This window comes from Oncorhynchus masou, chromosome 6 (assembly GCF_036934945.1).
Source record: "Oncorhynchus masou masou isolate Uvic2021 chromosome 6, UVic_Omas_1.1, whole genome shotgun sequence".
NCBI lineage: Eukaryota > Metazoa > Chordata > Actinopteri > Salmoniformes > Salmonidae > Oncorhynchus > Oncorhynchus masou.
The window spans coordinates 77,138,738-77,166,301 of NC_088217.1; the positions used below are offsets into that span (position 1 = coordinate 77,138,738).

The 27,564-nt window shown below is 45.2% G+C and overlaps 1 protein-coding gene across 1 annotated transcript in view; it reads right to left on the bottom strand.

Annotated features, from left to right (window-relative positions):
- LOC135541702 (fibronectin type III domain-containing protein 3B-like) overlaps positions 1-27,564 on the bottom strand; it is a 159,115-nt gene that overhangs the window by 63,364 nt on the left and 68,187 nt on the right. Inside the window, exons 5-13 of the mRNA XM_064968014.1 lie at positions 25,066-25,142; positions 22,798-23,026; positions 14,784-14,921; positions 10,610-10,633; positions 4,290-4,348; positions 2,666-2,811; positions 1,273-1,332; positions 1,030-1,171; positions 1-47 (exon numbers count right to left, since the gene is read on the bottom strand). The exon at positions 1-47 is cut by the window's left edge and continues 7 nt beyond it. Of these exons, the coding sequence (XP_064824086.1) occupies positions 1-47; positions 1,030-1,171; positions 1,273-1,332; positions 2,666-2,811; positions 4,290-4,348; positions 10,610-10,633; positions 14,784-14,921; positions 22,798-23,026; positions 25,066-25,142 (922 nt within the window). The remainder of the gene's footprint in view (positions 48-1,029; positions 1,172-1,272; positions 1,333-2,665; positions 2,812-4,289; positions 4,349-10,609; positions 10,634-14,783; positions 14,922-22,797; positions 23,027-25,065; positions 25,143-27,564) is intronic.

The following is a 27,564-nucleotide window of genomic DNA, read 5'->3' on the forward strand; positions in this document are numbered from 1 at the left end:
CACTCCAGAAGGTAGTTTGTGATTTTGGATCCGTTGTCGACTGGAGGCTGGCGAGAGAAGAGAAGAATAAGTAGGGCTGTCCGGAGTGTCTGGAGTGTGTGTGTGTGTGTGTGTGTGTGTGTAAGTGATGAGGAGAGGAGGATTAACTGGGGCTGTCACAGAGAGGAAATGGCCTGTGTGTTTTCATTAGTGTGACCTCATATCCTGTCTGAGTGAGTGATGTCACTCTCCACGCCTCCTTTATGCTGTGACAGAACCCAAGACAGAATATCACTGACAGATCTATCTATATAGAGGTGAGGATGAGAGTGCAATCTATCCTGACCAACCCCCTCTCAGAATGACATGGAGAAGGACTGGACAGCGACCTCATAAAACACCAGGAAGCAGATCTTCCCTGAGAGCAAAATAGAACCCAGATTCACTCCCCTGTCTCTGAAGTGTGCACTCATTCACTCCCCTGTCTCTGAAGTGTGCACTCATTCACTCCCCTGTCTCTGAAGTGTGCACTCATTCACTCCCCTGTCTCTGTAGTGTGCACTCATTCACTCCCCTGTCTCAGAAGTGTGCACTCATTCACTCCCCTGTCTCTGTAGTGTGCACTCATTCACTCCCCTGTCTCTGAAGTGTGCACTCATTCACTCCCCTGTCTCTGAAGTGTGCACTCATTCACTCCCCTGTCTCTGTAGTGTGCACTCATTCACTCCCCTGTCTCTGTAGTGTGCACTCATTCACTCCCCTGTCTCTGTAGTGTGCACTCATTCACTCCCCTGTCTCTGAAGTGTGCACTCATTCACACCCCTGTCTCTGTAGTGTGCACTCATTCACTCCCCTGTCTCTATAGTGTGCACTTATTCACTCCCCTGTCTCTATAGTGTGCACTCATTCACTCCCCTGTCTCTATAGTGTGCACTCATTCACTCCCCTGATGAATCTAAAATAGACTGGATGGGAGGGAAGGAGTGGACACTTTTGGTACAAGAGTAAACAATCGGAACGCCCAATGAAAGGAACTAAATGTGTGTGTACCTTCCACTGCAGTGTGAGGGTGCTCTTGGTGCGGTGAGATAGTTTGGGGGGGAAGGGCAGGTCGGGGGGGCAGGTGTGTGTTGTGAACGACCCCGTCTCCGAACACACACCCCTCAAGTTAGAGTTACACACCGCGCTGACTCTGAAACACACACACAAAACATCAATAATCACATTTAGTAACACAATAGCAGAAGTGGTGAAAAAGTGTGTGTGTTGCTGACGAAAGGTGTGTGTTCTTACCGTATGTGGTAGTCTGAAGCTGGCCTCAGGTCTTTTAGATGACACTCCAACTCCTCTCCACTACACACACACACACACACACACACACACACACACACACACACACACACACACACACACACACACACACAATTTACACTTGAGATGAAAGTGAGATGTTTATGTTTGGTGTTCTTCCAAAGTCTGGAACATTCATACACACCTGCTAGTCAGGCTCAGAGTTAGGTGTGTGTTACCTGCTAGTCAGGCTCAGAGTTAGGTGTGTGTTACCTGCTAGTCAGGATCAGAGTTAGGTGTGTGTTACCTGCTAGTCGGGATCAGAGTTAGGTGTGTTTTACCTGCTAGTCGGGATCAGAGATAGGTGTGTTTTACCTGCTAGTCGGGATCAGAGATAGGTGTGTTTTACCTGCTAGTCGGGATCAGAGTTAGGTGTGTTTTACCTGCTAGTCGGTATCAGAGATAGGTGTGTTTTACCTGCTAGTCGGGATCAGAGTTAGGTGTGTGTTACCTGCTAGTCAGGCTCAGAGTTAGGTGTGTGTTACCTGCTAGTCAGGATCAGAGTTAGGTGTGTTTTACCTGCTAGTCGGGATCAGAGATAGGTGTGTTTTACCTGCTAGTCGGGATCAGAGTTAGGTGTGTTTTACCTGCTAGTCGGGATCAGAGTTAGGTGTGTTTTACCTGCTAGTCGGGATCAGAGTTAGGTGTGTTTTACCTGCTAGTCGGGATCAGAGATAGGTGTGTGTTACCTGCTAGTCGGGATCAGAGTTAGGTGTGTTTTACCTGCTAGTCGGGATCAGAGATAGGTGTGTTTTACCTGCTAGTCGGGTTCAGAGATAGGTGTGTTTTACCTGCTAGTCAGGCTCAGAGTTAGGTGTGTGTTACCTGCTAGTCAGGCTCAGAGTTAGGTGTGTGTTACCTGCTAGTCAGGATCAGAGTTAGGTGTGTGTTACCTGCTAGTCAGGCTCAGAGTTTGGTGTGTGTTACCTGCTCGTCCGGATTCAGAGTTAGGTGTGTTTTACCTGCTAGTCGGGATCAGAGATAGGTGTGTTTTACCTGCTAGTCGGGATCAGAGATAGGTGTGTTTTACCTGCTAGTCGGGATCAGAGATAGGTGTGTGTTACCTGCTAGTCAGGATCAGAGTTAGGTGTGTTTTACCTGCTAGTCAGGATCAGAGTTAGGTGTGTGTTACCTGCTAGTCAGGCTCAGAGTTAGGTGTGTGTTAACTGCTAGTCAGGATCATAGTTAGGTGTGTTTTACCTGCTAGTCTGGATTAGAGTTAGGTGTGTCTTACCTGCTAGTCAGGGTCAGAGATAGGTGTGTTTTACCTGCTAGTCGGGATCAGAGATAGGTGTGTTTTACCTGCTAGTCGGGATCAGAGAAAGGTGTGTTTTACCTGTATATAAGTCTGTATTTGCCATCCCGTCCCTTGTCGGACAGAGAGACCTCGTAGGTGAGAGACTGGCTGTTGCTGAACCGGTTCACCAGCCCGACCGGGGGAGCCCAGGACAACCTAGCACCCCGCGCGTGCACGTTGGACACCTGGAACACCACACACGTTAGATAACACACACACACAACGTTCCTATCAGTTTATGTTCCAGTTCATCCCCGTCACGGATGCGGGGTCGGTGAAATGACAGTCTGAGTAGAAGAAACATTTACCCATACCCTTTCTGCCCTGGGGACAAACCACATCCACTGAATACCCTTTCTGCCCTGGGGACAAACCACATCCACTGAATACCCTTTCTGCCCTGGGGACAAACCACATCCACTGAATACCCTTTCTGCCCTGGGGACAAACCACATCCACTGAATACCCTTTCTGCCCTGGGGACAAACCACATCCACTGAATACCCTTTCTGCCCTGGGGACAAACCACATCCACTGAATACCCTTTCTGCCCTGGGGACAAACCACATCCACTGAATACCCTTTCTGCCCTGGGGACAAACCACATCCACTGAATACCCAATCTGCCCTGGGGACAAACCACATCCACTGAATACCCTTTCTGCCCTGGGGACAAACCACATCCACTGAATACCCTTTCTGCCCTGGGGACAAACCACATCCACTGAATACCCTTTCTGCCCTGGGGACAAACCACATCCACTGAATACCCAATCTGCCCGGGGGACAAACCACATCCACTGAATACCCAATCTGCCCTAGGGACAAACCACTTCCCAGAGACACACACTGAAGACTGTCTCATATGACCTCTCCCTCTAGAAGACAAGCTGACAGTCTCTCTCTCTCTCTCTCTCTCTCTCTCTCTCTCTCTCTCTCTCTCTCTCTCTCTCTCTCTCTCTCATACTTCTAGTGTGTTCCTTATGAATACTGTACAGAAGATCCATTAGAGTCCTGTGTAGGGTTGCAAAGGGAGGGAAACTTTTATGGGTTACTGGATTTGATGTAATCTATCCCAAGACATCTAGAGTGGCCATTTTGCATACCTCTGCCCCTCTATGTAAAATATATTAAATAATTCAATAAGATGATTTAAAAAATAAAAAAAATAGAATGACAAAGCTGTGAAACATGATCCTAAATATAAACAATCAACTTATTGAATACCATTGGTGTTTAATATGAGGGTTTCAGCATGAAATAACCTTTATATATTTGTTAACACACTTTCATTTATTTTCTATGTCAAAATTAGTTTTTGTCAATGTTTTTGCATCAAACTGATGGCAGTTGTGAACACGGTCAATAGTTATTCAAGTATAAATGACCAAAGTTTCGATAGATTGCCATAGATTTTCTGTTGATTACCAAAATTACTGAAGATTCTGGTAACTTCGGTAAATTACTGGTAGTGTTGTGGCCCTAGTTCTGTGTGATGAGGTGGTACAATACTGCCCCTGTGTGGTCAGGTTGGGGACTGCAGGTGTTCTGGGCTCCAAAGGACATACTGCTCTGGGAGGAAGAACCTTTAGGTACAGATGTCTTTGTCTGCGCGTGTGTGTGAGTGTGTGTGTGTCTGCATGTGGGTATGTGTGTGACTGACCTGTGGTTTGTCGATGGCGGAGAGCACTTCCTGAACTCTCTTTGCCTCCGAGTCGTGATCTGAGGTGAGAGAACAGAAACAACATTACCACCAACGAGTGTGTTTCTGTCCTTGTGTGAGAGGGTGTTATTACAGCTAAGCACCACCAGAGGGCAGGCTGAGCTGTGTCATATACAGTAGGTACAGTATGTACAGACCCCAACCTGGATTACTGCCAAGGTCTGCCCTCTGTTCTGTTGTCTGCTCATAAAACAGGGTTCCAGTAACAACACACACACACACACACACACACACACACACACACACACACACACACACACACACACACACACACACGTTCAGTGGCAGAGCATGTCTAGGGGTGATTTAGGAGTGTGTCGGGGTTAGCGCTGGTATGTGTGTGTGTGTGTGTGTTTAATGGAAGTTTTTCCCCAGAGAGTGAGTGTGTGTGTGTGTGTGTGTGTGTGTGTGTGTGTGTGTGTGTGTGTGTGTGTGTGTGTGTGTGTGTGTGTGTGTGTGTGTGTGTGTGTGTGTGTGATCCCTATACCAGAATTGCTTCAGACAGGAGCAGAGCTGCTTTCTCCATCAGAGCAGAGTTCACTAAATCACCCAGAAATGGTTTGTGTTTCAGAGAGAGATGGAGAGAGTCAGTAGCATCAGGTTAAATCTCTCCTGACCACATCTCCTGTCTCTGTTTGTCTGGATGTTTTTGTTTGATTACAGAGGACAGAGACAAAGAACGACAGAGCAACAGAGGACCAGAGGAAGAGAGGGATGGTGAGGGGGAAGGGAGAAGAGACGGTGGTCTGAGCCAAAGCTGAGTAAGACTTGGAAAGATTGGGACTTGGGACCCTGAGTAAGAGTGGGACTTGGGACCCTGAGTAAGAGTGGGACTTGGGACCCTGAGTAAGAGTGGGACTTGGGACCCTGAGTAAGAGTGGGACTTGGGACCCTGAGTAAGAGTGGGACCCTGAGTAAGAGTGGGACCCTGAGTAAGAGTGGGACCCTGAGTAAGAGTGGGACTTGGGACCCTGAGTAAGAGTGGGACCCTGAGTAAGAGTGAGACCCTGAGTAAGAGTGGGACCCTGAGTAAGAGTGGGACCCTGAGTAAGAGTGGGACCCTGAGTAAGAGTGGGACTTGGAAAAAGAAAGATAGAAAGAAAGGGGAGAGAGGAAACACACATGCAGAGGAGAGAAGGAGAGGAGAGAAGGAGAGGAGAGAAGGAGGAGAGGAGGAGAGGAGAGAAGGAGAGGAGAGAAGGAGAGGAGAGAAGGAGAGGAGAGGAGGAGAGGGGGATTAGAACACAGAAGAGGAGCGGAGGATAAGAGGGATATGTATCAGGATGGAGAGAAAAGTGAGGAAAGCAGAGAGAAGGTTTGTGAGGTGGTCATCTTCAGTAGGCCAGTAGGTACTGAGCAGCAAGGGGAACTGGCCCTCCCTACCTTCAGGCTATGCTCAAACCCTTCATCCCAACCCAAGCCCTCCATTCCTCCCCCTCTGGTCTCTTGGCCCAACCACCCACCACTAGAATAAAATAAAGGCCCTTCGGTTTTCCCCACTAGCGCTGATTTTGCTGGTAGATACTTTGTTGAGGGAAACTGTATTTACTATCGAGATGTGTAGTTGTCTCACCCACCTATCTTAAGATGAATGCACTAATTGCACGTCGCTCTGGATAAGAGCTAAATGACTAAAATGGCAAATGTAAGAGGAGCGTAGGGTGATTACACAACCACTGTGTTCCAGTTCTGTGACATCATCAGCAGGCGCAGCAGATGCACGGGGGAGGGGCTTGTCAGACTGTGTGAATATATGGAAGTGTGTCTGTGTGTATTAAAAAACAGACTTTTAGAAACTGGAAACAAGGACTTGAAGGAATGGAAGAGAAAGGAGGAGAGAGGGGGAGAGAGGAGGAGAGGGAGGGGAGAGAGGGGGAGAGCGGGGGAGAGAGGGGGAGAGAGGGGGAGGAGGAGGGAGAGGGGGAGAGGGGAGAGGGGGAGAGGGGGAGAGGGAGGAGAGAGAGGGGGGGGAGAGAGGGGGAGAGGAGAGAGGGGGAGAGAGGGAGGGAGAGAGAGGGGAGAGAGGGGGAGAGAGGGGAGAGAGGGGAGAGGGGGAGAGGGAGGAGAGAGGGGGAGAGAGGGGGAGAGAGGGGGAGGAGGAGAGGGGGAGAGAGAGGAGGAGAGAGGGGGGAGAGAGGAGGAGGGGGAGGAGGGAGAGAGAGGAGGGAGAGAGAGGGAGGAGAGAGGGGAGAGAGGGGAGAGAGGGAGGAGGGGGAGAGAGGGGGAGAGAGGAGAGGAGAGAGGGAGGAGAGAGGGGGAGAGAGGGGGAGAGAGGGAGGAGAGAGGGGGAGAGAGGAGGAGAGGGGGAGAGAGGGGAGAGAGGGGGAGAGAGGAGGAGAGAGGGGGAGAGAGAGGAGATAGGAGGAGAGAGGGGGAGAGAGGAGGAGAGAGGAGGAGAGAGGAGGAGAGAGGGGGAGAGAGGAGGAGAGAGGAGGAGAGGGGGGAGAGAGGAGGAGAGAGAAGGAGAGAGGAGGAGAGAGGGGGAGAGAGGAGAGAGGAGGAGAGAGAAGGAGAGAGGAGGAGAGAGGAGGAGAGAGAAGGAGAGAGGGGGAGAGAGGGGGAGAGAGGAGGAGAGAGGGGGAGAAAGGGAGATACAGAGATAAAGAACGAGAGGCACAGAGACATGAAAAAGTATTTGCCCCCTTTCTGATTTTCAGCATATGTTTTATACTGAATGTTATCAGATCTTCAACCAAAACCTAATATTAGATAAAGGGAACCTGAGTTAACAAATAACAACAACATTATTTAATTTATTGAATTAACAAAAGTTATGCAGTGACCAATTCTCCAGTGTGAAACCGTCATTTCCCCCTCACACTCAATAAGTGGTTGTACCACCTTCAGCAGCGATGACTGCAACCAAACGCTTCCTGTAGTTGTCTCTCACGTCACTGTGGAGGAATTGTGTCCCACTCTTACATGCAGAACTGCTTAAACTGCTTGTTTCGAATCCTGCCACAACATCTCGATTGGGATCATTAGGTCTGGACTTTGACTGGTCCATTCCAAAACTTCAAATGTTTAACTTTTTAGCCATTTTCATGTAGACTTGATTGTGTGTTTTGGATCATTGTCTTGCTGCATGACCCAGCTGCGGGTCAGTGGCTTCAGCTCACAGACAGATGACCTGACATTCTCCTGTAGAATTCTCCTGCAGAACTTTTTGGACGACATGGGTCCCATTATGCCTGGCGAAAAACAAACACTGCATTCCACAGTAAGAACATCACACCAACGGTGAAGCATGGTGGTGGTAGTGTGATGGTTTGGGGTGCTTTGCTGCCGCAGGACCTAGACGACTTGCCTTAATAGAAGGAACCATGAATTCTGCTCTGTATCAGAAAATCCAGGAGGAGAATGTCAGGCCATCTGTCTGTGAGCTGAAGCTTAAGAACAGCTGGGTCATGCAGCAAGACAATGATCCAAAACACACAATCAAGTCTACATGAAAATGGCTAAAAAGCAACAAATGTATAGTTTTGGAATGGCCTAACGAGCAGTTCAAGCTTTAAAACCCACAAATGTTGCTCCGTTACAGTTACTGCATGGAAGAGTGGGCCAAAATTCCTCCACAGCAACGTGAGACCGATCAACAACTACAGGAAGCGTTTGGTTGGTGTCATTGCTGCCAAAGGTGGCACAACCAGTTATTGGGTGTGGGACGGAAATGACTTTTTCACACAGGGGAATTGGGTGTTGCATAACTTTGTTTATGAAATAAATCAAATAAGTATGTTTTTGTTTGGTTTTGGTTGAAGATCTGATATCATTCAGTATCAAAAATATATATAGTTTTTAAAGGGGGCAAATACTATTTAACGGCACTGTAGAGATCGAGGGAGATATAAGATAAAGAGGAGAAGAGATGTACGTCTGAGGTGCCAAGAGACACAGGAATTCTGCCGCTCTTCCTAGAAGGTGTGTGTGTGTGTGTGTGTGTGTGTGTGTGTTGGCTGAAGCACTGGAAATTCTGAGATGGTAGAAGTACAGTTTCAACCCAGTCGACCAAGGTAATGTTTTAATATCACTGTTCTTAAGGTCATGCAAATCAGATGATAATGAAGGATGATATGCAGCTCTGGCTCTGCACTAGCCAACATTGTGCAGATGTGTTCAAGAGAGACTTGTAAGAACAAGACTGAGTCAGACTGGACTTGTACTCCTTGAACCAGCTGACACAGAGGACCAGCTGATACAGAGCAGGCCCTTATTTGGGGGGGGCAATCAAAAATATGGAGGGTGGGAGAGCGTACACACTTACGGAGAGTCACTATGACAACGTGGTTTATTTTAAATGGCTTGAGTCATGCTAAGGTCAGGGGTCGGATGTGTTAACAAACTAAACGAGCACTTACTGCTCTCTCTCTGGATGACATCATCTTACATCAAAGGCTTTTGTTTTAAATGTGTCAGGAGTCCTCTATTTTCTCTCCTCGGAATACCAAGTCGGAATACCAAGTCGGAATACCAAGTCGGAATACCAAGTCGGAATACCAAGTCGGGAACTTGGACATCTTTCTAGAGCTCCAACTTTCTGACCTGAAGACGACTGACATCATCTTGAAAGCACCACTAGAATCACAGAAAGGTGCTGCAGTTATAATGACGTAGAACCAACATGGCGGACAAAGGCACATCTGTTTCAGTTGAAATCTGAGCTCTACTGAGAAACTGCAACGCTGGCATTGATCCACCATGGGACATCAGTTTCCTGAAATCACGGTTCTCTACAGATAAACTGCACCGCTGACGTAGATCCATCATGGAGGACAGAGACACATCTGATTGTGTTTAGAGCGGCTCAGTTCTAAGGAAGAGCGGTGGGCTTTACTGACTGTCTTGACTGACTGGTAGCCAAGCACATTACTGGAATATAGTACATTAGCCAATAGACACACACGTCCAGGAGGGCACAGAGCAAAGTATACAGCGTGGGTGTGAACCCTGTCTGGTGTTCCAGACAGTGTGTGTGTGTGTGTGTGTGTGTGTGTGTGTGTGTGTGTGTGTGTGTGTGTGTGTGTGTGTGTGTGTGTGTGTGTGTGTGTGTGTGTGTGTGTGTGTGTGTGTGTGTGTGTGTGTGTGTGTGTGTGTGTGTGTGTGTGTGTGTGTGTGTGTGTGTGTGTGTGTGAGAGAGACTCATGGTTGAAAGCAGAGGGCCAAGCAGTAGATTAGATGAATGGAATGTTCTCTTTCTCAGTCCTTTCTTTATCTCTCTCTCTCTCCCCCTTTGTTTCTCATCCCCCTCTCACTCTCTCTACCATCTTTCTCTCCACTCAGTCTCTCATCCCCCTCTCACTCTCTCTACCATCTTTCTCTCCACTCAGTCTACCTCCAAGCTTTTCATTCGCTCTCATATGCTCTGTTCTCACTTTTAATTCCCTTGTCCCTCTATCATACTCATCTCCTTTTTCTCCCTCTCTCTCTTTCTCCCTCTCTCATGCTCTGATTGTTTTAGAGGAAGCCCAGTCACGGGGTGTCAGTGTGTGTGTGTTGTAGCTGAGTCAGCCTGATCTCCAGTCCAGAACTGAGACCCTGCCAGACCATCAGAAAGACACAGATACTCCTAGTCATACACTGACATGTACTGTATGTGTGTAAAGATACTGAGTTGATCAAAGATCATCAGGCTCTCTCTCTTTCCATGATGTCACCACCCAGCCCAACAAACCCCCCCTTACACCTGGCCTCAATGGAACCTTCCCCTGACCCCGGACTGTACAGCCGGGCTGGTCCAAAGCTGAAATGGGGGTCTGAGAGGTGGGTTGGCATCTTTCTCTGGAATTAACTCTGGTGTCTCTCAGCAGGCCTGTCTGTCACCACCTCTGCACACAGGCCAGAGAGATAGAGATGTGTGTGTTTGAAAGAGATCTCAAAGGGTTCCTTCATGGAGAACAGGACTCAACAGATATGTACTGTACCTCACCCCTCTTCCCTCTCTCCCCTCACCTCCACTCCTCTCCTCTCCTCACTACCTCTCCTCTCTCCTATCCTGCCCACCCCCCCCTCCCAGACAAGGCCAGTATTGTAGAGGGAGAAACCGATAGGTCTTGGGAAAAGACTCAGCTATGTGGTTACCTAGACAACCCCTTCTCTCCCCCCCTCTCTCTCCACCTCAGTAAGACACCATTCATCCATTCATCTTTTTCTCTCTTTCATTGAGAAGAAAAGAGGGAGAGACATCTGAAGAGTATTCACTTATCTGTGTGTGTGCATGTGTGTGCCTGCGTGTGTGTGTGTGTGTGCGTACGTGTGTTTACCTTGCGGTGATTGTGTGTGCGTGTCTGGAAAACATGTCTGGTCAAAGTCTGTAACTTCGTTGCTCCTTGGGCTGCTCCGTAGTTGTCGTCAAAGTCTGTTCCAAAGTCTTCTTCCCTCCTGGACTGTTAGCTCCGCCCATTGACCCCAACGACCCAAAGTTGCGTCTGGTCAAAGGGAAAACGTCTGGTCAAAGTCTTCCCAATGTCTGGTCATAACCAATCAAATACAACCAAACTTTATTGACACAAACTGAATGGAAAGCATCTCAGTAGACTTTACAATGACAATAGACCCAACACATGCTCTTAAAATAGGAAAACAGTCTGGTCAAAGTCAAATAGTTTGTCAAAGTGTTTCTATAGGAAAACATGTCTGGTCAAAGTCTGTAACTTCTATAGGAAAACATGTCTGGTCAAAGTCTAACTTCTATAGGAAAACATGTCTGGTCAAAGTCTAACTTCTATAGGAAAACATGTCTGGTCAAAGTCTAACTTCTATAGGAAAACATGTCTGGTCAAAGTCTAACTTCTATAGGAAAACATGTCTGGTCAAAGTCTGTAACTTCTATAGGAAAACCATGTCTGGTCAAAGTCTGTAACTTCTATGTCTGGTCAAAGGAAAACATGTCTGGTCAAAGTCTGTAACTTCTATAGGAAAACATGTCTGGTCAAAGTCTGGTCAAAGTCTGTAACTTCTATAGGAAAACAAAAGTCTAACTTCTATAGTGTCTGGTCAAAGTCTGTAACTTCTATAGGAAAACATGTCTGGTCATCTAACTTCTATAGGAAAACATGTCTGGTCAAAGTCTGTAACTTCTATAGGAAAACCATGTCTGGTCAAAGTCTGTTCTATAGGAAAACATGTCTGGTCAAAGTCTAACTTCTATAGGAAAACAAAAGTGTCTGGTCAAAGTCTGTAACTTCTATAGGAAAACATGTCTGGTCAAAGTCTGTAACTTCTATAGGAAAACCATGTCTGGTCAAAGTCTGTAACTTCTATAGGAAAACATGTCTGGTCAAAGTCTGTCTGGAAAACATGTCTGGTCAAAGTCTGTAAAGTCTATTCTATAGGAAAACATGTCTGGTCAAAGTGTCTTCTATAGGAAAACAATGTCTGGTCAAAGTCTGTAACTTCTATAGGAAAACAATGTCTGGTCAAAGTCTGTAACTTCTATAGGAAAACCATGTCTGGTCAAAGTCTGTAACTTCTATAGGAAAACATGTCTGGTCAAAGTCTGTAACTTCTATAGGAAAACATGTCTGGTCAAAGTCTGTAACTTCTAACTGTCAAAAAACATGTCTGGTCAAAGTCTTCTATAGGAAAACAATGTCTGGTCAAAGTCTTTCTATAGGAAAACATGTCTGGTCAAAGTCTGTAACTTCTATAGGAAAACCATGTCTGGTCAAAGTCTGTAACTTCTATAGGAAAACATGTCTGGTCAAAGTCTAACTTCTATAGGAAAACATGTCTGGTCAAAGTCTGTAACTTCTATAGGAAAACATGTCTGGTCAAAGTCTGTAACTTCTATATGTCTGGTCAAAGTCTAACTTCTATAGAAAACATGTCTGGTCAAAGTGTGTCTGGTCAAAGTCTGGAAAACCATGTCTGGTCAAAGTCTTCTTCTATAGGAAAACATGTCTGGTCAAAGTCTGTGTCTGGTCAAAGTCTGTCAACTTCTATAGGAAAACATGTCTGGTCAAAGTCTGTAACTTCTATAGGAAAACTGTCTGGTCAAAGTCTAACTTCTATAGGAAAACATGTCTGGTCAAAGTCTGTAACTTCTATAGGAAAACATGTCTGGTCAAAGTCTGTAACTTCTATAGGAAAACCATGTCTGGTCAAAGTCTGTAACTTCTATAGGAAAACAATGTCTGGTCAAAGTCTTTCTATAGGAAAACATGTCTGGTCAAAGTGTCTTCTATAGGAAAACATGTCTGGTCAAAGTCTGTAACTTCTATAGGAAAACCATGTCTGGTCAAAGTCTGGTCAACTTTCTATAGGAAAACATGTCTGGTCAAAACTTCTATAGGAAAACCATGTCTGGTCAAAGTCTGTAACTTCTATAGGAAAACAATGTCTGGTCAAAGTCTAACTTCTATAGGAAAACAATGTCTGAAAAACAATGTCTGGTCAACTGTAACTTCTATGTCTGGTCAAAGTCTGTAACTTCTATAGGAAAACATGTCTGGTCAAAGTCTGTAACTTCTATAGGAAAACAATGTCTGGTCAAAGTCTAACTTCTATAGGAAAACAATGTCTGGTCAAAGTCTGTAACTTCTATAGGAAAACATGTCTGGTCAAAGTCTGTAACTTCTATAGGAAAACATGTCTGGTCAAAGTCTGGTCAAAGTCTGTAACTTCTATAGGAAAACATGTCTGGTCAAAGTCTGTAACTTCTATAGGAAAACAAAAGTGTCTGTCTGGTCAAAGTCTGTAACTTCTATAGGAAAACATGTCTGGTCAAAGTCTGTAACTTCTATAGGAAAACCATGTCTGGTCAAAGTCTGTAACTTCTATAGGAAAACATGTCTGGTCAAAGTCTGTAACTTCTATAGGAAAACATGGAAAACATGTCTGGTCAAAGTCTGTAACTTCTATCTGTCTGGTCAAAGTCTAACTTCTATAGGAAAATGTCTGGTCATGTCTGGAAAACATCAAAGTCTAACTTCTATAGGAAAACATGTCTGGTCAAAGTCTGTAACTTCTATAGGAAAACATGTCTGGTCAAAGTCTGTAAAAACTTCTATAGGAAAACATGTCTGGTCAAAGTCTAACTTCTATAGGAAAACATGTCTGGTCAAAGTCTTTCTATAGGAAAACATGTCTGGTCAAAGTCTAACTTCTATAGGAAAACTGGTCAAAGTCTGTAACTTCTATGTCTGGTCAAAGTCTGTAACTTCTATAGGAAAACAATGTCTGGTCAAAGTCTAACTTCTATAGGAAAACATGTCTGGTCAAAGTCTGTAACTTCTATAGGAAAACATGTCTGGTCAAAGTCTGTAACTTCTATAGGAAAACCATGTCTGGTCAAAGTCTAACTTCTATAGTGTCTGGTCAAAGTCTAACTTCTATAGGAAAACATGTCTGGTCAAAGTCTAACTTCTATAGGAAAACAATGTCTGGTCAAAGTCTAACTTCTATAGGAAAACAATGTCTGGTCAAAGTCTGTAACTTCTATAGGAAAACCAATGTCTGGTCAAAATTCTATAGGAAAACAATGTCTGGTCAACTAACTTCTATAGTCTGGTCAAAGTCTGTACTAACCATGTCTGGTCAAAGTCTAACTTCTATAGGAAAACTGTCTGGTCAAAGTCTGTAACTTCTCTGTCTGGTCAATTATAAGGCTAAAGTCTCTTCATTTGTAAAGAACTTCTATAGAAAACCATGTCTGGTCAAACTAGTCTCTAAGCTCTAACTAGTATTGTATCTAGTTTGGTCAAAGTCTGTAAGTAAGTCTGTATTGTATCTCGTGTTGGTCAAGTAACTTCTATAGTAAAGTTGTATCTAGTGTTGAAGTAATATTGTATATAGTGTTTAAAGTTGTACTGTAAAAGTCTGTAACTTCTAGTTTCTCAACATAGGAAAACAGTCTGGTCAAAATAATCCTGTCTGGTCAAAGTCAACTTCTAGGAAAACAATGTTGAAAGTCACATTTTTCATTAGGGTCAAATAACTTCTATCTGGTCAAAAACTTCTATAGGAAAACATGTCTGGTCAAAGTCTAACTTCTATAGGAAAACAATGTCTGACATTTTAAAGTGAAAATGACAAAAAGTCCATGAAAACACTGGTCAAAGTCGACAAGTTCTGGTCAGCATTTCTTGCTAGCGTCTGGTCAGGAAAATTCTCTGCAACAACAGAGTGCTTAAATGAAGATGGTGCATCTGGAAAACATGTCTGGTCAAAGTCTAACTTCTATAGGAAAACCATGTCTGGTCAAAGTTGAACCTATAGGAAAACAATGTCTGGTCAAAGTCTGTAACACCATGTCTGACTATTCTATAGGAAAACATGTCTGGTCAAAGTCCTGTGTCTGGTCATCCATTGTGGCTGGAAAACCATGCCCAAAGACTGTCTGGTCATACAGGGAGGAAAACATGGGGTCTGTAACTTCTATAGGAAAACATGTCTGGTCAAAGTCTGTAACTTCTATAGTGTCTGTCAAAGTCTAACTTCTATAGGAAAACTGTCTGGTCAAAGTCTGTCTCTGTCTCAAAGTCTTCATCTTCTTCAAAGGCTGGGGCTTGTTATAGCTCTCAAAGTCTCTCTGCCAACGTAAAGTCTGGACATGTCCATACACTGGGATTATCTCTGGGAGACGGAGAGATGGAGGGAAAGTCTGTAACTTCTATAGGAAAACAATGGGAGAGGGGAAAACATTGAGAGAAGGAAAGTCTGGTCAAAGTCTAACTTCTATAGGAAAACATGTCTGGTCAAAGTCTAGGAAAACCATGTCTGGTCAGTTAGCTATGTCATTGAGGTGTCTGTATATACACTGAGTGGACAAAAAACTTTAAGGACACCTGCTACAGACATAGACAGACCAGGTGAATCCAGGTGAAAGAATATGATCCCTTATTGATGATTTTTGTTACATCCACTTCAATAAGTGTAAATGAAGGGGAGGACACAGGTTAAAGAAGGATTTTTAAGCTTTGAGACAATTGAGACATGGATTGTGTATTTATGCCATTCAGAGGATGAATGGGCAAGACAAAATAAGTGCCTTTGAACAGGGTATGGTAGTAGGTGCCAGGCGCACCGGTTTGAGTGTGTCAAGAACTGCAATGCTGCTGGTTTTTTCCCCGCTCAGCAGTTTCAATGTCTGTGTGTACCAATGGTCCACTACCCATAGGACATCCAGCTTGTAGAACTTGACACACCTGTGTGTGTGTGTGGTCTGAGGGTGCAATTCAATATTAAGGTCTTCCTAATGTTTTGAACACCTAGTGTATATATAAACTGTACCAGTCAAAAGTTTGGACACACCTACTCATTCCAGGATTTTTCTTTATTTTTGACTATTTTCTACATTGTAGAATAATGGAGGAGAGAGTGCAGACATCAACACTATGAAATAACACAACATATGGAATCATGTAGTAACCAAAACAGTGTTAAACAAATCAAAATAGATTTTAGATTCTTCAAAGTAGCCACCCTAAGCCTTGATTACAGCTTTGCACACTCTTGGCATTCTCTCAACCAGCTTCATGGGGTAGTCACATGGAATGCATTTCAATTAACAGGTGTGTCTTGTTAAAGGTTAATTTGTGGAATTTCTTTCCTTCTTAATGTGTTTGAGCCAATCAGTTGTGTTGTGACAAGGTAGGGTTGGTACACAGAAGATATCCCTATTTGGTAAAAGACCAAGTCCATATTATGGCAAGAACAGCTCAAATAAACAAAGATAAATGACAGTCCATCACTACTTTAAGACATGAAGGTCAGTCAATGTGGAAAATTTCAAGAACTTTGAAAGTTTCTTCAAGTGCAGTAGCAAAAACCATCAAGCGCTATGATGGAACTGGCTCTCATGAGAACTGCCACAGAAAAGGAAGACCCAGAGTTACCTCTGCTGCAGAGGATAAGTTCATTAGAGTTAACAGCCTCAGAAATTGCAGGCCAAATAAATGCTTCACAAAGTTCAAGTAACAGACACTTCTCAACATCAACTGTTTAGAGGAGACTGAGTGAATCAGGCCTTCATGGTTGAATTGCTGCAAAGAAACCACTACTAAAGGACACCAATAAGAATAAGTGACTTGCTTGGGGAAAGAAACACGAGCAATGGACATTAGACTGGTGGGAATTTGTCCTTTGGTCTGATGAGTCCAAATTTGAGATTTTTGGTTCCAACCACTGTATCTTTGTGAGACGTAGAGTAGGTGAACGAATGATGTGTGGTTCCCACCATGACGCATGGTGGAGGTGTGATGGTGTGGGGGTGCTTTGCTGGTGACACTGTTAGTGATTTATTTAGAATTCAAGGCACACTTAACCAGCATGGCTACCACAGCATTCTGCAGTGATGTGCCATCCAATCTGGTTTGCGCTTAGTGGGACTATCATTTGTTTGTCAACAGGACAATGACCCAACACACCTCCAGGCTGTGTAAGGGCTATTTGACCAAGAAGGAAAGTGATGGAGTTCTGCAACAGATGATCTGGCCTCCACAATCACCCAACCTCAACCCAATTGAGATGGTTTGGGATGAGTTGGACCGCAGAGTGAAGAAAAAGTAGCCAACAAGTGCTCAGCATATGTGGGAACTCCTTCAAGGCTGTTGGAAAAGCATTCCAAGTGAAGCTGGTTGAGAGAATGCCAAAAATGTGCAAAGCTGTCATCAAGTCAAAGGGCGGCTACTTTGAAGAATCTAAAATCTAATTTGATTTGTTGAACACCTTTTTGGTTACTACATGATTCTATATGTGTTATTTCATTATTCTACAATGTAGAAAATACAAAATAAATAATGAATAAGTAGGTGTGTCCAAACTTTTGACTGGTACTGTATATATCTCCAGTGGTGTAACGTACTTAAGTAAAAATACTTTAAAGTACTACTTAAGTAGTTTTGGGGGTATCTGTACTTTACTATTTATACCTTTGTCAACTTTTACTTCACTACATTCCTAAACAAAATAATGTACTTTCTACTCCATATATTTTCCCTGACACCCAAAAGTAGTCGTTGAATGCTTAGCAGGACAGGAACATTTTTCAATTAACGCACTTAAAGAGAAAATCTCTGGTCAGCCCTACAAAATCTGATCTGGCAGACTCACTAAACACAAATACTTGTTTGAAAAATTAGTGTTGGAGTGTGCCCCTGGCTATCTGTAATGATGTCTGAGTGTTGGAGTGTGCCCCTGGCTATCTGTAATGATGTCTGAGTGTTGGAGTGTGCCCCTGGCTATCTGTAATGATGTCTGAGTGTTTGAGTGTGCCCCTGGCTATCTGTAATGATGTCTGAGTGTTGGAGTGTGCCCCTGGCTATCTGTAATGATGTCTGAGTGTTGGAGTGTGCCCCTGGCTATCTGTAATGATGTCTGAGTGTTGGAGTGTGCCCCTGGCTATCTGTAATGATGTCTGAGTGTTTGAGTGTGCCCCTGGCTATCTGTAATGATGTCTGAGTGTTGGAGTGTGCCCCTGGCTATCTGTAATGATGTCTGAGTGTTGGAGTGTGCCCCTGGCTATCTGTAATGATGTCTGAGTGTTGGAGCGTGCCCCTGGCTATCTGTAATGATGTCTGAGTGTTTGAGTGTGCCCCTGGCTATCTGTAATGATGTCTGAGTGTTGGAGTGTGCCCCTGGCTATCTGTAATGATGTCTGAGTGTTGGAGTGTGCCCCTGGCTATCTGTAATGATGTCTGAGTGTTGGAGTGTGCCCCTGGCTATCTGTAATGATGTCTGAGTGTTGGAGTGTGCCCCTGGCTATCTGTAATGATGTCTGAGTGTTGGAGTGTGCCCCTGGCTATCCATACACTAAACAAACAAGAAAATAATGCTGTCTGGTTTGCTTATTATAAGGAATTTTAAATTATTTCTACTTTTACCTTTGATACTTAAGTATATTTTAGCAACTACATTTACTTCTGATACTTAAGTATATTTAAAACCAAATACCTTTAGTAGTATTTTACTCGGTGAATTTCACTTTTACTTGAGTCATTTTCTATTAAGCCATCTTTACTTTTACTCAAGTATGACAATTTAAGTACTTTTTCTACCACAGTATATATCTCTAGTATAGGCTATAGTATCTCATATGCCAATAGACGTGTATATATATATTAATCTCACTGCTATCTATAAACTAAATATACTTTCCAGCATCCCGCCTCACCCAATGTGGTACGGATCTGCTATTGTTATTCCTTATAACTGCAACTTCCATCAGGAGCTAGCTAGCTAACTAGCTACTAGTCTAGCTGTCCTCACCTTTTTCCCCGGAATCAGCTGGTCTAAGCTCGGACAATCACCTGCCAGTCTGCACAGCGCGATATCAACCCAGAGCATATCGGACTGCTTCTCTGTACCATATCACCGGATTCCAGCCGCTCTGGATCATTACACTGGATCAAAGCTCCTAGCTAGCTGCAAACGAGTGGCGACTGTTAGCTAACGCCTCTGTCCTGATGCAAGCACCAGCTAGCCTCGAGCAAGGCCCATATACCAACTCATTCTAGGGCTACAATTACCTCCTGTGCCAATTGGCCTGGACCCTTTATTGTCGACACGGAGCCCCGCCGTTCCATCACAACTGGACTGCCGACGCGATCGCCCAATGTGGTCTCAACAGGCTATTCTGTTACGATATCGCCACAGAACCATCTACTAGCCCTGGCCCATTAGCTTTTTCTGAATGCTGTGTCCCCTGTAGTAGTGACTACCGTATAGCACCCTGTCTGACCTATTGCTACTCTTTTGACCCTATGATTTCAATAGCATGGTACCTCATTTTGTTTACCTTTCGGCCCCAGCCTTGAACTCAGGTCCTGTATGTATCTAACTGACCCGCTCTGCCCTTCCTTCACCATTTACCTGTTGTTGTCTTAGCTCTCCTGATCAACACCTGTGATTGCTTTATGCCTCTCTCTAATGTCAATATGCCTTGTCTACTGCTGTCTTGGCTAGTTTTTATTGCTTTATTTCACTGTCGAGCCCTCAGTCCCGCTCAAATTCAATTTGATAGCTCTTTCGTCCCACCCCACACACAGGTGGAGACCTTATCTACGTTAATTAATGCCTCCAGCGATGAAACCTCTCTCATCATAACGCAACGCATAGTTTTACCTCCACTGTACTCACATCCTACCACACCCTTGTCTGTACATTATGCCTTGAATCTATTCGACCACACCCAGAAATCTGCTCCTTTTATTCTCTGTCCCCAAAGCACTAGACGACCAGTTCTTATAGCCTTTAGCCGTACACTTATCCTACTCCTCCTCTGCTCCTCTGGTGATGTAGAGGTTAGCCCTGTAGCCCCCAGCTCCACTACTATTCCCCAGGCGCTATCATTTGTTGACTTCTGTAACCGTAACAGTTTCTGGAACCGTAGAAACCTCCTCCCTAAGTTTTTTTTCCCACTGCTTTTAGCACACTCTGCCAACCCTGATGTCCTAGCCGTGTCTGAATCCTGGCTTAGGAAGGCCACCAAAAATTCTGAAATTTCCATCCCCAACTATAACATTTTCCACTAAGATAGAACTGCCAAAGGGGGTGGAGTTGCAATCTACTGTATAGATAGCCTGCAGGGTTCTGTCATGCTATCCAGGTCTGTGCTCAAACAGTTCAAGCTTCTACTGTTAAAAAATCCACCTTTCCAGAAATAAATCTCTCACTGTTGCCGCTTGTTACAAACCCCTGGACATCATATGTGCCCTGGACACAGCTGTGCACTGGACACCATATGCGAATTAATTGTCCCCCATTTATCTTCAGAGTTTGTACTGTTAGGTGACCTAAACTGGGATACGCTTAACACCCCGGCCATCCTACAATCTAAGATGCCCTCTCAATCTCACCCAAATTATCATGGAACCTACCAGGTACAAGGTACATCCAGAATCCGTAAACTCGGGCACCCTCATAGATATCATCCTGACCAACCTGCCTCTAAATACACCTCTGCTGTCTTCAACCAGGATCTCAGCGATCACTGCCGCATGGCCTGCGTCCGTAATGCGTCACCGGTCAAATAACCACCCCTCATCACAGTAAAACGCTCCCTAAAACACTTCAGCGAGCAGGCCTTTCTAATCAACCTGGACGGGGTATCCTGGAAAGATATAGACCTCATTCTGTCAGTAGAGGACGCCTGGTTATTCTATAAACGTGCTTACCTCACCATCTTAAATAAGCATGCCCCATTCAAAAAATGTTGAACAAGGAACAGATATAGCCCTTGGTTCACTCCAGACCTGACTGCCCTTGAACAGCACAAAAACATCATGTGGCGGACTGCAATAGCATCGAATAGCCCCCGCGATATGCAACATTTCAGGGAAGTTAGGAACCAATATACACAGGCAGTTAGGAAAGCAAAGGCTAACTTTTTCAAACAGAAATTTGCATCCTGTAGCACAAACACCAAAATGTTCTGGGACACTATAAAGTCCATGGAGAATAAGAGCACCTCCTTACAGCTGCCCACTGCACTGAGGCTAGGAAACACTGTCACCACTGATAAATCTACGATAATTGAGAATTACAAAAAGCATTTTTCTACGGCTGGCCATGCTTTCCACCTGGCTACCCCTACCCCGGTCAACAGCTCTGCACACCCCACAGCAACTTGCCCAAGCCTCTTCCATTTCTCCTTCACCCAAATCCATATAGTTGATGTTCTGAAAGAGATGCAACATCTGGATCCCTACAAATCAGCGGGGCTAGACAATCTGGACCCTCTCTTTCTAAAATTATCCTCCGCAATTGTTGCAACCCCTTTTACTAGCCTGTTCCAACTCTCTTTCGTATCGTCTGAGATCCCCAAAGATTGGAAAGCTGCCATGGTCATCCCCCTCTTCAAAGGAGGAGACACTCTAGACCCAAAATGTTACAGACCTATATCTATCCTCCCATGCCTTTCTAAGGTCTTCGAAAGCCAAGTTAACAAACAGATCACCGACCATTTCGAATCCCGCCGTACCTTCTCCGCTATGCAATCTGGTATCGGAGCTGGTCATGGGTGCACCTCAGCCACGCTTAAGGTCCTAAACGATATCATATCGGCAGACTCAACAGCCTTGGTTACGGGATTCCCTGCCTCGACTGGTTCACCAACCACTTCTAGTTCAGTGTGTCAAATCGGAGGGCCTCTTGTTCGAACCTCTGGCAGTCTCTATGGGGGTGCCACAGGGTTCAATTCTCGGGCCGACTCTGTTCTCTGTATATATCAATGATGTCGCTCTTGCGACTGGTGATTCTCTGATCCACCTCTACGCAGACGACACCATTCTGTATACTTCTGGCCCTTCTTTGGACACTGTGTTATCTAACTTCCAGACGAGCTTCAATGCCATATAACTCTCCTTCCGTGGCCTCCAACTGCTCTTAAATGCAAGTAAAACTAAATGCATCCTCTTCAACCGATCGCTGCCCACACCTGCCCACCCGCCGAGCATCGCAACTCTGGACATTACTACTCTGGTGTCTGATTAGACTATAAACTCTCCTTCCAGACTCATATTAAGCATCTCCAATCCAAAATTAAATCTAGAATCGGCTTCCTATTTCGCAACAAAGCATCCTTCACTCATTCTGCCAAACATACCCTCGTAAAATTGACTATCCTACCGATCCGTGACTTCGGTCATTTACAGAATAACCTCCAACACTCTACTCAGCAAATTGGTTGCAGCCTATCACAGTGCCATCCGTTTTGTCACCAAAGCCCCATATACTACCCACCACTGCGACCTGTATGCTTTCGTTGGCTGGCCCTCACTTCATATTCGTCGCCAAACTCACTGGCTCCAGGTCATCTATAAGTCTTTGCTAGGTAAAGCCCTGCCTCACCATTGCAGCACCCACCCGTAACACACGCTCCAGCAGGTATATTTCACTGGTCACCCCTGAAGTCAATTCCTACTTTGGCCGCCTTTCCTTCCAGTTCTCTGCTGCCAATGACTGGAACGTATTGCAAAAATCACTGAAGCTGGAGACTCAGATCTCCCTCACTAACTTTAAGCATCAGCTATCAGAGCAGCTTACAGATCATTGCACCTGTACACAGCCCATCTGTAAATAGCCCATCCAACTACCTCATCCCCATATTGTTATTTATTTTATTTATATATTATTTTTGCTCCTTTGCACCCCAGTATCTCTACTTGCACATTCATCTGCTGCACATCTATCACTCCAGTGTTTATTTGCTAAATTGTAATTATTTCCCACTACACCCTATTTATTGCCTTACCTCCCTAATCTTACTTCATTTGCTCACACTGCATATAGACTTTTCTATTGTGTTATTGACTGTACGTTTGTTAATTCCATGTGTAACTCTGTGTTGTTGTTTGTGTCGCACTGCATTGCTTTATCTTGGCCAGGTCGCAGTTGTAAATGAGAACTTGTTCTCAACTGTCTAACCTGGTTAAATAAAGGTTAAATATATATTTTTTTTAAAATAAATATGCCCATAGACATGTCTTAGACTGGGGTGTGAGTATCTTACCTTCTCCATATATGGGCGGGAGGTGGTGTTGGTAGTACTGGTGGGGGGGCAGGTCTCCTGGACTCACAGGGGGATAGAAGGAGTGAGAGTTGGGGATAAAGTGGGGGTGGGTGAGGTACGGCGGGAGGTGGTGCGTGGGGGAGAGAGCGGGGGAGTACGAGGGGGGATAACATTCAGGAGACTGCGGGGTGACGACCACCCGACGCACTCCTGTGTTGTCTTCTAACACCTGGGGGGAGGAGAGGCAAAGGGGAGGGGAGGGGGAGGGAAGGAGAGTAATTCTTAGCATTACTGGAGAATTCCACAATAAAACACGTCCAATAACACTCCACAAACACTGGACTCAATTAAATCCAACCCACACTGGGGTATTCACACAGTAGTTCTCCCCATGGTCAAATAACATGGCAGGTTGTGTAAAACCCAACAACACCACCAGGAAGTAGATTCCCCTCACAGTTAACTACAGTGGACAGATTAAGAGGAGTGTTGCTATAGGTTTGATCAAACTCCAGTTTAAGACGTTTGCTGTACACACATGCATGCACACACACACACACACATTCCACCAATTCAGACAGTCTCTCTCACACACATTCCATTCACACACATTCCAATCAGTAAGCAAACACACTCTCCCCCGTGAGAGCCGCTTCCAAGTGCTGCTGCAGCAGCAGCACACACACACACACGCAGAGAGAGAGAGAGAGAGAGAGAGAGGAGACAGAGAGACACGGAGAGAGAGAGGAGACAGAGAGACACAGAGAGAGAGAGAGAGAGAGCGAGAGAGAGAGGAGAGAGAGAGAGGAGACAGAGAGACAGAGAAACATTGTACATTGTAAAAACACTGTGTATATATATATAATATGACATTTGTAATGTCTTTATTGTTTTGACACTTCTGTATGTGTGATGTCTACTGTTAATTTTTATTGTTTATTTCACTTTATATATTATCTACCTTACTTGCTTTGGCAATGTTAACACATGCCAATAAAGCCCCTTGAATTGAATTGAATTGAGAGAGAGACACAGAGAGAGAGGAGACAGAGACAGAGAGAGAGAGACAGAAAGAGAGAGAGACAGAGAGACACAGAGGGAGAGAGAGCGAGAGAGGAGAAATGATAGCAGACCACTCTCTCTGACTCCCCCCTTCGACCTCCACATCCTCTATACAAAACAAACTTACGTGAAAAACAGACATGTTTATGTGACAACAAGGCCAAAGTCCCACCAGAAACTAGCTGGCAGAGGATCCCCCTCTCTCTCCTCCCATCCCTCTCTCTCCTCCCATCCCTCTCTCCTTCTACCCATCCCCCTCTCTCCTTCCACCCATCCATCCCTCTCTCCTTCCACCCATCCCCCTCTCTCCTTCCACCCATCCCCCTCTCTCCTTCCACCCATCCCCCTCTCTCCTTCCACCCATCCCCCTCTCTCTTTCCACTCATCCCCCTCTCTCTTTCCACCCATCCCCCTCTCTCCTCCCATCCCTCTCTCCACCCATCCCTCTCTCTTTCCACCCATCCCTCTCTCTCCTCCCATCCCCTCTCTTTCCACCCATCCCCTCTCTCTTTCCACCCATCCCTCTCTCTCCTCCCATCCCTCTCTATCCTCCCACCCCCCTCTCTCCTCCCACCCACCCCCCTCTCTCCTTCCACCCACCCCCCTCTCTCCTTCCACCCACTCCTCTCTCCTCCCATCCCTCTCTCCTCCCACCCCCCTCTCTCTCCACCCACCCCTCTCTCCACCCACCCCCTCTCTCCTTCCACCATCCCCCTCTCTCCTTCCATCCATCCCTCTCTCTCCTTCCATCCATCCCTCTCTCTCCTTCCATCCATCCCTCTCTCTCCTTCCATCCATCCCTCTCTCTCCTTCCATCCATCCCTCTCTCTCCTTCCATCCATCCCTCTCTCTCCTTCCATCCATCCCTCTCTCTCCTTCCATCCATCCCTCTCTCTCCTTCCATCCATCCCTCTCTCTCCTTCCATCCATTCCTCTCTCTCCTTCCATCCATCCCTCTCTCTATGTGGGTGTTTGTGTACTGTAAGGGTGACACTTTTTCCCGCTCTCAGTTGGCTCAGTGGCCTCCCCCCAACACACACAGTCAATGGCCTCGCTGCTATCACCCCTCCCCCTCCCTCCAACACACACAGTCAATGGCCTCGCTGCTATCACCCCAACAATGTACCCTGCAATAATCAACACATTCCTCTCTGCTCTTGGCGGCTTCAGTTGAGAGCAAGTTTACCACACACAAACACAGCTTACCTGGGAGATGTATCCTGGGGGGACGTGGATGGGGGGGATTGATCCATTGGGGGACATCATTGGGACCTCAGCGGGACCTGCACAAAAGATACACACTGTCAGTCACGGTAACACACACACGCTAATGACAAGGTAACGCCTAGGCTTTAGATCAACATGCTAACACGGTCTTGTGTCATGCAGGAGACCTGGATTCAGTCATAGACACACAAACAACAGCAGGTAAAAACCTTATGGAGGAAAATCCACATATTTTTGTGTTTACTTTTCCACTGTGATCTCTTTCTCCATCTCCCCCCTCTCCCTAATCTCTGGGAAAGTCATTGGTTTCCCGTAGAGAGTGCTGTGGGCAAGTCTGGTTTCAGTGTAAATCATACTAAACACACACACACACACACACAGTAGATGAGAAGTACACAGTGAGGGACCCCTTTTTGCCCCCTCTCTGACCTCCCTTCTCCCCTCCTCCCTCTTCTTTTCTGGGGAATATGAAGCTGTTCATTGAGCATAACATATGAAAACACAAACATACACACCAACACACACAAATGCATTCATACACATTTGCACACACACACAAAAACACGCACACACACGCAAATGCACACCCAGTTGGCAAACAGACATGTGTTTAGACAGTCTCTGTTGCCTCTCTGCTCTTCGCTCAGCAAACAGCAGCTTTCAACCACTTAAACACACACAGCACAGAGTGTTCCCATCCGTTGGCCCCCTAGACACAAGCACACACACATACAAACAACCACACACACTCACAGAGGGTAGAACATGGCTCTTTAGTGTACAATCATTTTGAAGTAACTCTGGGAACAAGTTCCTATTTATTTTGGGTCTGTAATGAATGCAACAACCCAGATGTGAACTTCAGAATCTACAACAGCCAAGCTAAAGGTAGAAGCAAGCATATACAGGTAACTGCCAAAACAAAGGAAACACCAACATAAAGTGTCTTAATAGGGTGTTGGGGCACCACGAGACAGAACAGCTTCAACCCACCGTGGCAAAGATTCTACATGTGTCTGGAACTCTATTGGAGGAATGCTACATTCTTCTACAAGAAATGCCATAATTTGGGGTTTTGTTGATGGTGGTGGAAAACACCATCTCAGGCGCTGCTCCAGAATCTCCCATAAGTGTTCAATTGAGTTGAGATCTGGTGACTGAGATGGCCATGGCATATGGTTGACATCATCTTCATTTTCATGCTCATCAAACCATTCAGATACCACTCGTGCCCTGTGGAGGGGGGCATTGTCATTCTGTGGGCCACAGACATGGTAGCCAAACTAATGGCCTACACGTCATTTTTTACCCTAAGCATGATGGGATGTTAATTGCTTAATTAACTCAGGAACCACACCTGTGTGGAAGCACACGCTTTCAACATATACTGAACAAAAATATAAATGCAACATGCAACAATTTCAACGTTTTTTACTGAGTTACAGTTCATTGTAAAGATGGCTGACGTTCTACATGATCCTAACCAATTGTGCCATTTTGTTAAGTTTTATTGCGTTGTTTGCAACTCTTAAATTTTTTTACATTTATTTTGTACATAATGTTGCTGCTACCATCTCTTATAACCGAAAATAACATGGACATCAGAACAGCGATTACTCACCACGAACTGGAAGAAGCTTTTTCCTTTAACGAGTTCGATGAGAAAAAGGAAAAGAGGACGCAGATCAGGCTGCCTTTTGAGAATCCATAGGCGAGCGAGTAAACTCCCACTGCCTTCCGTCCTACTTGCTAACATGCAAATCATTGGAAAATAAAATTGATGCCCTCATTAAGAATATCCTACCAACAGGACATTAAAAACTGCAATATCTTATGTTTCACCGAGTCGTGGCTGAACGACGACACGGATAATATAGAGCTGGAGGGATTTTCAATGCACCGGCAGAACAGAGAAGCTACATCTGGTAAGACGAGGGGTGGGGGTGTGTGTCTTTTTGTCAATGACAGCTGGTGTGCGATGTCTAATATTAAAGAAGTCTTGAGGTATTGCTCTCCTGAGGTAGAGTACCTTATGATAAGCTGTAGACCTCACTATCTACCAAGAGAGTTCTCATCTATATTATTTGTATATTATTCGTATTTACCACCACAGACAGATGCTGGCACTAAGACCGCACTCAACCAACTCTATAAGGCCATAAGCAAACAAGAAAATGTTCACCCAGAAGTGGCGCTTCTAGTGGCCGGGGACTTTAATGCAGGGAAACTTAAATCAGTTTTACCTATTTTTTTACCAGCATGTGCAACCAGAGGGGAAAAAAACTCTAGACCACCTTTACTCCACATACAGCGGTGCATACAAAGCTTTCCCCCGCCCTCCATTTGGCAAATCTGACCATAATTCTATCCTCCTGATTCCTGCTTAAAAGCAAAAACTAAAGCAGGAAGTGCCAGTGACTCGCTCAATACGGAAGTGGTCAGATGACGCGGATACTACGCTACAGGACTGTTTTGCTA